General features: G+C 35.7%; 1 protein-coding gene across 1 annotated transcript in view; it reads left to right on the top strand.

Moving 5' to 3' along the window:
• Positions 1–4,584, top strand: part of GNAZ (guanine nucleotide binding protein (G protein), alpha z polypeptide) — a 40,381-nt gene extending 35,797 nt beyond the window's left edge. Inside the window, exon 2 of the mRNA XM_010023093.1 lies at positions 3,145–4,584. Coding sequence (XP_010021395.1) covers positions 3,145–3,489 — 345 coding nt within the window. The 3' untranslated portion in view covers positions 3,490–4,584. The remainder of the gene's footprint in view (positions 1–3,144) is intronic.
• Positions 4,585–12,356: the final 7,772 nt, after the last annotated feature.

The raw sequence follows: 12,356 nt of genomic DNA, 5'->3' as shown, positions 1-12,356 counted from the left end.
TTCCCTGAAGTTTTCATAACTACATTAATGAAATCCTACTGATATTAAGACTTGGGGTTTCCTTTCTGATATATTTATTTCCTCATTTTTCAGTGATATATTTTCCCACTTTTGCGATTATAGTTAAATCATTAAATGGATTTAGGGGGTTCATTTCTGAAGGTATATCAAGCGTTTATAGCTTGCAACCACAGTCTTGCACTGATGTAATACAGCATGCATCTGTGTAGTAAATTATTCCTGATCAACTTGTTTGCATTTTAACTAAAAGAAATTCTATTTGGTTTAGTTAAGATTTGTATAACTTTCAGATATTCAACCAATATAATAAAAATAATATTACATTGACGAAGAAATTCCTTAGGTGGCAGGTACCACAGTTTACAGATTCTTTCTTTACATCATGATCACCAAATTTATAATAACTGAAAACTGTTGGTCTTCTTGTATGCAGTCATTGCATTTCACAATTTATGGAAAGGTTTTAATTCTCTGATTTTGTCCTTCGACTACAGAGTCCAGCTGAGGATTTGGTAGTAGAGGGACATTATTATGATTCACTGCAAAATACAGTAATAAACACAAACCTCTTAAAATGCAGTATCTTGTTGGCATGAATGTTCAGAGAGTTGGCTAAAACCCTATATTTAGCTCTAAACCATTTTTTTTTCCAGACAATTAGTAGGAAAAGCATTTCAATAGAACTAAAAATTTCTTATGTGGCTTTATTATCCGCTACAAATTCAGGGAAGGAAAGAAAAGGAGGATTATTTGGAAACAGACCTATGATGGTTTGGGGGGGGTGGTGATGGTATTTGCTGTGACAGGATTTTCATGGTGAAACTAAAATATAAACCCTCAAACAGATTTTTAAAGCCATATTTTTACACCTATAAATCTGCATGTACACAAAGTAGGCTCAAGTGTTAGACAACCCCACCTTTACAAAGGAAGAAGTAAACAAATCCCAACCAAATATAGGGATTTTGTAACTTTCTTTGTATTTTAATATGCCTTAAGAGGCTCCAGGTTAGATTTCAACATGGCTACATACTGCTGCTGCAGCAGTGTCAACCATCATTGTGTGCCCCTGTGCTCCTGCAGCTTTTGAAATGACCAGAAACTGCCAACTGTCTTGGTTTTAATCTGTAAACACTGTAAACACAGAATCAGTCACTAAAATCACTAAATCAATGCCTTCATGGAACTCTGAGAACAGAGGATGCAATCCTGACCAAGTCAATCCATAGCAAATGGAAAGGAATAGCAACACGAATAAAATGAGGAAAGTATATGAAGTGATTTGAAAAGTTTAGGTAAAACTGCCTGTAGTTCAGCAACTGTGCATTTTTAAGGGGTAACTTTTTCAGTGTTGCAAATTTCCTTTGAATTAATAACAATACAAGATAGTTTCATTTTCTATTAAAACTAAATAAAAAGTAAAGTTTAAACATAGTATTTTCATATTACTTTTTGGGTAATGAACAGTGAACGATTCTCTCTTCACCTCACCAGCTGAAGTATCTAGTGACTCTAATGAAGTAAACAGAGATACACTAGACACAACTGATACAAATTTCAGGAGAATTAGTCCCAAAATACTGTTACTTCTATTGAGGGCAAAAATCATTCTCTCCACTTTCCAAACAGGAAAACTGGCCAGAATACTTCACAGTCAAACATAAAAAAAAAAAAGAAAAAATACCCAGACTCTATAGATTATTTTCATTTCTTCTGAACAGAAGCCAGACAAATGGAACACATACATATTTGCAAATAATCTTCTAAGCAAAATATACTCCTTTTTTTTTTTTTTTTTTTTTAACATCCCTAATACTTTCTGTACCCTTACTCTGAACCTCTGTGGTGACTCATGATGTATGCATAAGGTATTTACAAACCTAAAATATTGTGTATACAAAGCAGTGCCATACCTGCAGAGTAATCTATATGGGAAATGTAGCTAATAGTGTTCAAAACAGTAAATTCATTACAAGTTAACATTAAAAGTATTATTGCAATTATTGCAGAAGAATAGGTGGGAATGTTAGAACTTAGTAAAGTGTCATAATGGTTTTATACTCACTATCCAAAGTAAGCAAACTTCTGAAGTACTTATTATACCTGCTGGCACTACGAGAACACTGCCACTGCGTGCTATGGCACATGTCTTAGGTGGAAGGAATATATTATTTGATACACATTGTAATTCCACAAAGAATGAGTGCTGTTTATTTTAATAATCTAGAATATTTTCTATTCCAGACATTGCATCTGTCGACACTTATTTATTATAAACTAATCAATAAACCCTGCCTGCCAAGAGCGCTGGGTACCTTGGACAGCTCCAGCCGCACCCTGAGGGTGATGGAGCAGCAACACATCAGGACAATTCAAGACAGATGTTGGTTTCTAACAGACCTTTCTGCTTTCAGTTTATAGCAGCATTGGATTGTTATTTCCAAATATGTAACTATGTTTGTCATCCTAAATTGTTCATAAATGGAGTCTACCTACTAGGGTAGCAGACAGAAAGATGTCAAACGTGTCTGGCTAAACTGAGCTTTCCCCCATAAATACACAAGTTGTCCCACCAGTGTGAGGAGAATGTGGTTCTTGTGTATTCTTTCAAGCTTACCATTACACAATGGGGAGAAGAAAGGCAAGGAAAAAATTCAGAGTATGTATGATGTGCTAAACTACACATCTAATGATGCAATGTTACCATTGTGCTGTAATGGCTTCTTCTTTTTAAAAAACTTTAAATGAAATGTTTCTGTAGTGTGAAGTCCTTAGAAATTATTCATTCCTTTTATTAAAGAAAGTGTTTATAGTGCTAATCTAAGTTTGAACACAACCATGTTTTCCCCAGTTACACCTCTTGTTTCTAAATCTTCAGTTTTAGACTTTCCTCTGTAGTTACCAAATATTTTAAAAGATAAAAGGATGTATGTGAAGAAATGTATTGTATCAAAATAAGTGAATTAAGGTCCCTGTAATTCATGGTCAGGTAAGATGGACCATCACCAAATGAAGCAAGAATTGTTTCTAAAAGCAGTTTTTGCTCATTGATAGGCATATTTTGTGTGCTTTCCAGTTATGCTGAAACACTGTTATTTGACACTGTTGTTTCCTCTCTTACAGAGTCGAATGGCAGAAAGTTTGCGACTCTTTGATTCCATCTGCAACAACAATTGGTTTATCAACACCTCCCTCATTCTTTTTTTGAATAAGAAAGATCTGCTGGCAGAAAAAATCCGACGCATCCCTTTAACAGTCTGCTTTCCTGAATACAAAGGCCAAAACACTTATGAGGAGGCAGCAGTCTACATCCAGCGCCAGTTTGAGGACTTAAATCGCAACAAGGAGACCAAGGAGATCTACTCACACTTTACCTGCGCCACTGATACCAGTAACATACAATTTGTCTTTGATGCAGTGACAGATGTCATCATCCAGAACAATCTCAAATATATTGGCCTCTGCTAAGAATCCTTGGGCTTAATCTGTTTTATTGAAGTGATAAAAAAGGGGCTAACCACTGCCACTTCTCATTTAAAAAAATGGGGCAATGCTTAGTAGCCCAAGGAGAGAAAAGGGGAAATCTGATGTATGTACGCAGTTCCTCCTATGTCCCCTTAACCTGCTACATCATTTTTCACAAATATATGTTCTGGAGAGAGAAAGCCTCCTCTCCAAAAACCCCACACAGTTCCCCCCTACCTAGTGAAAAAAAAACCCGAACTAAAACAAAGAAAGAGATTGAGGCCTAACTCTGTGGGTACTTTTTCACCACAGTCACTGCACTTTTATTCCATTTATTTCATTCCATTTCCTACAGTGGGAGTGTTATCATATTCTATGTAAGAAATAATTCTTCATCCAGTTGTCCTAAAATTTTACTGACACAAAGATAAAAAGCTGGTGAGTGACAGATGAACTTGTTTGCAGGGTATAGAGCAGAATGGTTGTGTTGGGGAGAAAAGCTAGTTCAAAGCAGAGGCTACAGAACAGGCAAGTTTTAGCAAAATACTACTTAAATTTGTAGAGAATGGGCATGCACCCACAATACTGGTACACACAAACAGTATATACATATACATCATGTGTGCACGTGACTCACAGCACATACTACGTACACATTTCTGCTTTACTTTACTGTTTATCACCTTGCCTTTTAAAGGAATTGTTGGTGTGCAACTGTTGTGTGATTTCCAACCTGACAAGCAGCTTGTTCTGCTCTTGAAGACTTCAAATATGCAGCAAAACTACATAAAATTAATCTATGAATAGGCCAAATTAAGGTCAGTGTTTCTTCTACTAGAAAGGAGTTTTATACATCAAACCAGTCTTCTTTTACATCTTTTTTTTGCCAAATCTTGTGGTGTTTCACAAAAACCAAACTATATTTAAGTAGGTTAGTGTTCCTTTTTTAATACAGATAAAAAAAAAAATAAATCACAAGGCAATTTTTAAAATTGTTGTTGTAGTGTCTGGATTGCTAAATGTGAAAGTTGCCAACGGACAGTTCTGTTCCACTGCTCCAAATACGTTCTGGGAATTGTAATATTGTAACAGATTTCCCAAGAAGCAGGAGCTATGGAGATTGTGTAGTATATAGCCTCCAAAGTCTTTTTTTGTTGCTTTGTTTTTGGTTTTGTTTTTTTTTTTTTTTTTAAATCATTTAAAAAATGTGCTGTATTATTAGAAGGTTAAAGATGAGCGATATGAACAATAGCTAAATGTCTTGATATTTCAATTTAATAATTTAAATTATTTACAGTTTAGTGAAGTTAAGGAAACTGAAGAGATGCATTCCTCAGCTCCAGGTTTCATCTCATAAAGAAACACTACTGGATGAATTAACATTCTGGCAAAAGTTTGAATGCGTAAGAAGCTCTGTGGGACTATACTGGAAAATCTCAAATGGATCATAGAGACCTAAGTCTTTGGTCAGTTGATTCTTCCCCCTGCCATAGAAAAGACTTCTTAAAGACTTCAGTGTAAAGTTGGTGTGTAAATATATGTTTGATAATTGTAAAGCGCATACGTACACAGAGACACAGACACACATGCACACTGGAAAACAACCTACTTTTGTTCCCCCTATATATTATGATTAGGGCAAGAAATCTCAGCCAAGGGCTCTAAGAAATTTCAAACAAAATGGTTAATAACATCAACATTTAAATTGTCCACTTAAAAAAAATAAATAAATCAAATGATACTGAATGTGTCTCTAGTGTGGTCATTACTGAGTGCTATGACAGTTACTTAACTGGATAATGCTTGTGAAGTTTTGTTTATTTGCTCCAGATCTTCTTCCCCAGTTTACTCATCAACATTCCGATATATCAATCTTTAGCAATTACAACTGAGCAACTCAGTAAGAGTTAAGGGGTGTGTGTTCCCATTTATTATCTTTATAAAATCTGAATGAGTTTTATTATTATCAATACAAAAACCTGTCTGGCTCATGCTTGTGAAAAATCAGGCTCTGAGAAATATCTAAGTATTTTTTTAAATTATCGTATCAGGTGATCTATCAGCATAATTCTTAATGATGATTTTTCATTGTTTTGGTGAAAATTCCATCCATTCAGAGTATAACAAGGTCCTTCTAGAAAATCCTCTTATTGAAACCTTTAAAATTTTGGATGTACGTTAAGAAAAGGGACAACTCTTGTACAAACAGCATAAACTCATAAAAATCACTTCTTAGAGGATGCTAGATAAATAACATACCTGAAGTTTAAACAGAATTTGACTTAGAACCCTTCATCCGATTAATCATTTCTGAGACCAGCTGAAAAGATTTGATGGTGCTTGGATAGTTTCATTGCTTTGATTACTTCTCAGCATTTCTACAAAATGCATCAAAAAGCCCTTTCTTACCTTACATGTAAGAATCCTTCTTTTGACCTGTTTGAGGACATCTAAATTCAAGCTAGGATTTTTCTATGTGACCTTTGGACTTAAGCTGATGATGAGCTGGGTGGGACTGCCAAGAGAACTGCAATACTCTTGAAGGCAGTGGTTTAAGGAATAATAATTTTCAACCTTGCTTTTCAACCAGAATACTCTCTGAGGCTCAAGTCATGAGTTAAGACTTATAAAACTCTTCAGTCTAGACATAATTAATAATGGGGGTGAAATATGTCTAATTTTGACCAAGGTATTTCATCCCTGTGTTGAAGACAGGAGCCCTTTAAGCATTCCCTGTAAACTGTTACAGCTGAATAGAGGCAAGAGAGCCAATGAGGCTGCACCTTGAAGGGATAAAAGGTTTGTTATGCCCACCAGGGAGCATTTAGGTTTTGCTTGTAAGGAGAAGATACTATTGCCTGCTTGTGATATTTACAGTTGTGCTGCTTGACTATCCATGCTATCCATGGTAATTGCCAGTACTGTCCATAGAGCTAGTACAGGATCCTCTAAACTTTGTTTACCATCAAAATGCTCTCTTTTACTTGAGAATTTGTGCAGTATTTCTATCTGAACTGCTTTCTATAATGTAATATCCTATTATGAGCCAGTTGAATTGTGAAAAAGGTATAAAATGAGTCAGGGCTTCCTTTCCCAACGAGTGGATTATTAAATGTATTGCCTCTTCACCTCTACCTTTCATGGTACTGTGACCATTTCAGACTAGTAACAGAAGTGACAAGAAGACACCGCTGTTCATTGCATCATAGTTTCAAGGTAAGAAAGCCTGATAGGAAAATTAAAACAAAAAGTGTAGTCAGTCATGAGGAGGATAAAAAACATTTTATATTAAAAAATAATTCTTTATTCAACTAAGAAAGTCCTTCCAACATTAAGTATTACAAGCAACCTACAGTAGAAGTAAAGAACCTAGGGTATTTTAACAAAGGGCTAAGGGTATTTCTAAATAAAAGCAGTCACACTGCTCATTGAATAACGCTATCTTGGGAAGAAGAAAAGAATTTGAAGCAATGCCATGTGTTCCTATCTGGCTTGAGAAAAGCATTGGCATAGAGAGGAATGAAGCAGTAAATAATGAAATAAATCACATAATAATGTTCTCTGACTAGCAATTCCTTGCTATAAACTCTCTAACCATTTAATTCCTGTGATGTTTTTGATCTTGGTATTCTGAGGAACTCTTACTTTATTTTCTATCTGAAAGAATTCAAGATGTCAAATAACCCTATTTTCTGATTGTGTAAGAAAACTGAGGCACAGGGAAGTTAAAACTAAAAAGGCTAGGCCAAAGACAGGTGCTGAAGTGAAATCACTTGACTCTTAGTCATCTGTCTGGATAAATCATGCAATTAAATTTGCATCTATTTTCTCAGTTCTCAGGTTTATCAGTGATGCAGTGCACTGCTACCCGAAAGAACTGCATTAATACAGCTGGGATTTCACTTCACCTGGGCAACAATGACATTCACAGAAGAGATGTTCCATCTGCTGCAGTAAGAATGCCATCTGTCCTTTCATCATTTGCACTCTGTACAGCAAAACAAGTTTTAAAGGGAATAAAGTATCCTTAAACAGTCCTTATCCACAGATTTGATTGGTTACGATTTTCCAAGGATGGAATAGTCAGTAAAGTATGAGAAATATCTGTTGTATTCTGAGTCTTCCCAAATAGGGGTTCTGGCAAGCTTGAAAATCCATTGCCCCATCCAATCAACCTCAATCTTTGTCTAAAAGGATTGAGTACTTGTAGAAGACAGGCTAGGTAATAGGTAAAAATTATTAAACTTTTCCGATATTAACCAGTGAAATATTCTTTTCCTAAAACTATTTTTGCTGCTATTGCCATTTATAATTGCATAGCACCCTTTCGCTAATATTGTGAAGTAGTGTGTGTCAAGTTTTGCTATTAGTTTTTCCAATGTTCTTAAGTTTTCTCCCACTGCTGGTTCTTCTCCCTCTTCTATCCTCATATATATCCGTTTTATTTTTATTGTTCTTCTGCCCATTAATTCTTGCCACTAAGTTTTTGTTCCTTCTGGAAAATTACTCCTTGGTGTTCTCCCAGTCTTTGTGGATTTTCCCACCTTTTGGGTTTTAATGATCCCACTGTTCCTGAAAGATACTGGTATACATACTTAAATTATAGTCTGCAAGTGGATTTGATTAAAATAACCACATTTTCCTAAATTACTCATATTTGGAGAAATACCAGGTGACCTGGTATAGAGCTAACTGGAGTCACTGACCACATCCCAGCTAACAAAAGCAACTACATTTCATGCCAAATACATGTAAAACTTATGTTCCTTTTTGTCTAGTGTGGAACATACTGCATTCTTGGCCCTGTAAATCACCTCAGCTCTAGAAAACATCAGAAATTTAGCTGGGTTATGGTATATTATTGCTGACTTCCCCCGGCTAACACAAGGTACACCTTATCTCATTATTTGGATGTGAGGTATAGAAGTAAATGCAGAAAAGAAGACAGTTTCTTGGCTAGCTGAAGAAGTCTGAATTACCAGGCAGAGACTATTTCTGTATCTGTAATATGTCAAATGAAATATGTCAGGCCTTGTGACTCTTACTACCTATCGGAAAATATTTGCCGTTCTCCCTGATAATTCCCCAGATTGTCTCACAGCAAAGAAAACAGTTTTACCACGTTTCTGTTTTTCTTGTAAGCAGCATTCTGTATGTGAGTCCATTCTATGGTAACTCAATTCTACTCACGGAGTTATCTTCCAACCCTTAAATACAGGCATGTATGTTTTTATATATAGGTTATATTTTTATCTAAATTAAAAAATACATTGCTCATAAAAACTTCTTTTTCCAAGAGTAGTTACTCAGAGATGCTTTCACAGACGATGTGCTACCACAGCTTCTACACCACTGATCTTACAGGCTGTATATACATGACAGGCTGAGGATAGCAGGTTTTCACACACCCACCCCCAAACTGTCAAAAAGGACATTGTATAAAAATCTGGTTTGTAGAAAGCTATGCAAGACTATTCTAATCTAGTCAAGGACTTCTATCCTGAACAAGTCTTGGATGATTTTAATAGTACAAACATTGACAGAAGAAATGGCCAAAATTTGGCATCATTTCATAGTTGAAGAAATTAAGTTTTGGAAATTCCACCTAGAAAGGTATGACTCAAGCAAGCTATAAAGGGACTGCTAGACACATCATGCTCTCTGAGAGATTTGAATTTAGGATCAGATAAATTCTGCTTGTTTCACAGATGTAAACAGTTCCTCTACATTCAGTTTTATTTTCTTATAAATAGAAGAGAGGGAGGGGAAAATAGGGAAGAAGTTCGCCTACATGCATATAGCGCATGAGCATGGCAAAATGCTGAGAATTAATGAAGGGGCAAAAAGTTATTCAAAACAGACATAAATACCAGATTTCTAATACAGTAATTCCCCTTAAGTTTAAAAGGAAATTGCAATTAAGACACTGATGCACAGAATTTACCAAATAACTGATTTTACAATTGTTTAAATGTCTTCTTTTCTTACTACTAATTACCTTTTTCTGCTTTTTGGAGACGAAACTCCAGAACCATTCCCTGAAACAAGTCTTGGTGTTAATTTGATTTGGAAAACCTGATTCTTATCTGACATGCGTACCTGAAGTGGGAGAAGTAAAAGGAAGAAACTGGTATTGCTCTTAGCTCAAAAGAAGCCTGGTTGAAAAGCAACTACCACTCAGAGAACTGTAGCTTTTCTTGTAAGTATAGGTAACTTTTGCTAAATTGGGACTGCTACAAGATTTGGAAGCTGCTTTTTGTCTGGTGGAGGCTCCTGCTCGCTTCAGAGCTGCTGTGAACCCTTTGCCTTCAAAGGCAAGGTTTTGAGGAGAGAAACTGCTGCAGCTGGCTCTCAACTTCAGCTTGGCAGTGGTTGGATAATCCACTCCAGGAGACAACTTGTTTTCTCCTTGTATAGTATAATCTCACACTTCCTGACTATCACCATACTGGTTTTACAGTTGTGACAGTTCCCATCAGTGGCTCCTGACCCAAGAGGATGTATTCAGATGCCTGAAGAGACAAAGATGGAGCAATAGGGGCAGGCCTGCATGGCATATCCTCTGGTTTGGGCAGTGTATTTTGATTTATGTAGAATTCTTAATATGCAATACTTTATGTTTTGGCACAGTAAGAGCTAGCATTGCTTACTGTTACAGTAAGTCTCTAACTAGAAAAAATGGTTCTAATAAAATGCTTTCTATATAACCCTCAATTTAGTTCCTACTTTTTAGAAAGTGTCTAACTGCAAACATTGGCGGAGGGGGAAATATAAAAAATGCCCTCACATCTTCTCAGAGCCACATGTGGATAGTTTTCATAAAGATTGTTTTTTCCCCCACCCCTAACTTTTATTAATCCTCCAGTGAATATTTTCTGATTATGTAGCTAAACTTCCAGCCTACTTAGTAAATGCTCCGAGGATGGTGAGATAGAATCTAAAAGCAGGCAGGTGTTTACATTTAATATTAGTTGTAGTTTCCATCAAATTTGTATTTAAAATGGTACAGCAGCCACCAAACTCTAAGGTAGTTTCCCTGTCTAAACTGAAACCTTTACAGTCAACTTAGATGTGTGAATGATGCACACATCTGAAAACTCCCAACAGCAAAAGCACACAAGTGTTAAATTCCTGTATTAGCCTACTAGAGATCTAGCCACATCTGAAGGTTAGAGTTAGTAATAAAGATCAGTACAGCAGGGGCTGACCAGCAAGGCTTGTTACTGAGTTATGCAGCTCCCAAATGGTTAAGAAGGTGGCCTTAGCCAATATCAGTGAACAGTTAATGGTTAATTGTGATCTGCAAAAATTTGGCAACGTTTATTTACTTCTATTATGATCCACATGTTCACAGGACAGTATCTATCTGCCTACACAGGTAAGAATTGATGTCTGTCTGCCTACACAGGACAGAATTGTTTAAAGGTAGTCAGGTCAAAATGGACGTAAGCCAGGTCCTGGCCTCATTTGATTTGACGATCTGTAAAATTGCTATAGAACTTAACTGGTTTTTTTTATAGTGATGGTCACAAAGTTGTTCAGTCCACTGTATTTACATCTTTCATAAGGATTCAATTATTTAGAACTTTAGAAAGGGTTGTATGCATGTAAGAATACATTTTTTTTTTTTTTTTTGAATTCACGTATATTCACTCAGCAAGACTTCGAGTATTCATTTAATTCTTTTCTTAAGCTCCAGGAATTTATCAGACAAGGTACTTTCCCATGAATTTAAATAGTATAGCTTTCCAATTGATAATTTCTACCTACTGAAATTTTAAATTTTAAAATTATAATTTTCATCAACTGGAAAAGGTTAAGACTAATGCTCAAATTAGAAAACTATTGAAATTATAGTCATAAAATCTGGAAATAAAAGTAACAAGCCAGCATAAATTCCCTTAGTGCATAAAATATTTAGAAAACTATAAATATACATAATAAAGAAAATATGTAAAAGGTACAAAAACCAATTCTTCTGACAAGTCAAAGACAAATTCTCAGCTTGGATTTCTCTATTTAGACTGAATCATTTAAAACCTAGATGCCTAATTCCGATATAATTAACTCTTCTGGTTATCTCACTGAAGATAAATGGACATCACCAGAGCAGAACTCATCTCATCCTAAGCATCTATATGTCAGACTTTTTATGCCTTTAGATACTGATTTTTCCGCTGCTGTGCAGGAAGTGTAGGATGACTAGCTCAATTTGACATCTAAAGTTGATTGTAATTGATCACATTTTTAACTTCATACCTTACCAAGATAAACTAAAAATTTTATAGTATTATAATAAGGACAAACAATATTTGGATAAAATAATTAGATAAAGCAAATTTCTTCATTGTTCCTTGCATCACCCACAAGTGCGTATTGAGGTTTGTTGTTGTTTGAGGGGTTTTGGATTTTTTTTAATTCAACGCTTGAAAGCAATGTCAAAGTGTACATTTAAGAAATGGTGCCTGTGAGCCTAAGGTCAAAGACACATGAATACATACTCTGTGCAATACACAGTGCAATGGATGGTGCACTTGCTCATTTGCCTCCTCCTATACCAGCGCTTGCAAGCATCAGAGAAGGCATTCCACAAAATCTGTACCTTCTAACACCTGAAAAACCTCCTACAAACTCTGTGTACTGTGAAATTAGTGTGCCATGATGAACAGCTGCTCATCATTTTGAACAGAAGAGGAAAAAGTGAATTTTTGATGCCAGATTCTGAAATACAAATTCAGGCCTGCAGTCCTCACAACCTGTATCTTGAGCAAGTAGCCTTAACTTGCATAAGACCTAAGAAAACTAACAGATCTAGCAGGATCAATCCCCCCTGTACATAGACAGGACTATCTGCAGATGTATTATGTTAA

The sequence above is a fragment of the Nestor notabilis genome, unplaced genomic scaffold (genome assembly GCF_000696875.1).
Source record: "Nestor notabilis isolate BGI_N333 unplaced genomic scaffold, ASM69687v1 scaffold5431, whole genome shotgun sequence".
Taxonomy (NCBI): Eukaryota; Metazoa; Chordata; class Aves; order Psittaciformes; family Psittacidae; genus Nestor; species Nestor notabilis.
Note: the sequence above shows the minus strand (reverse complement) of the source record. Positions and strands in the feature narration are given on the sequence as shown.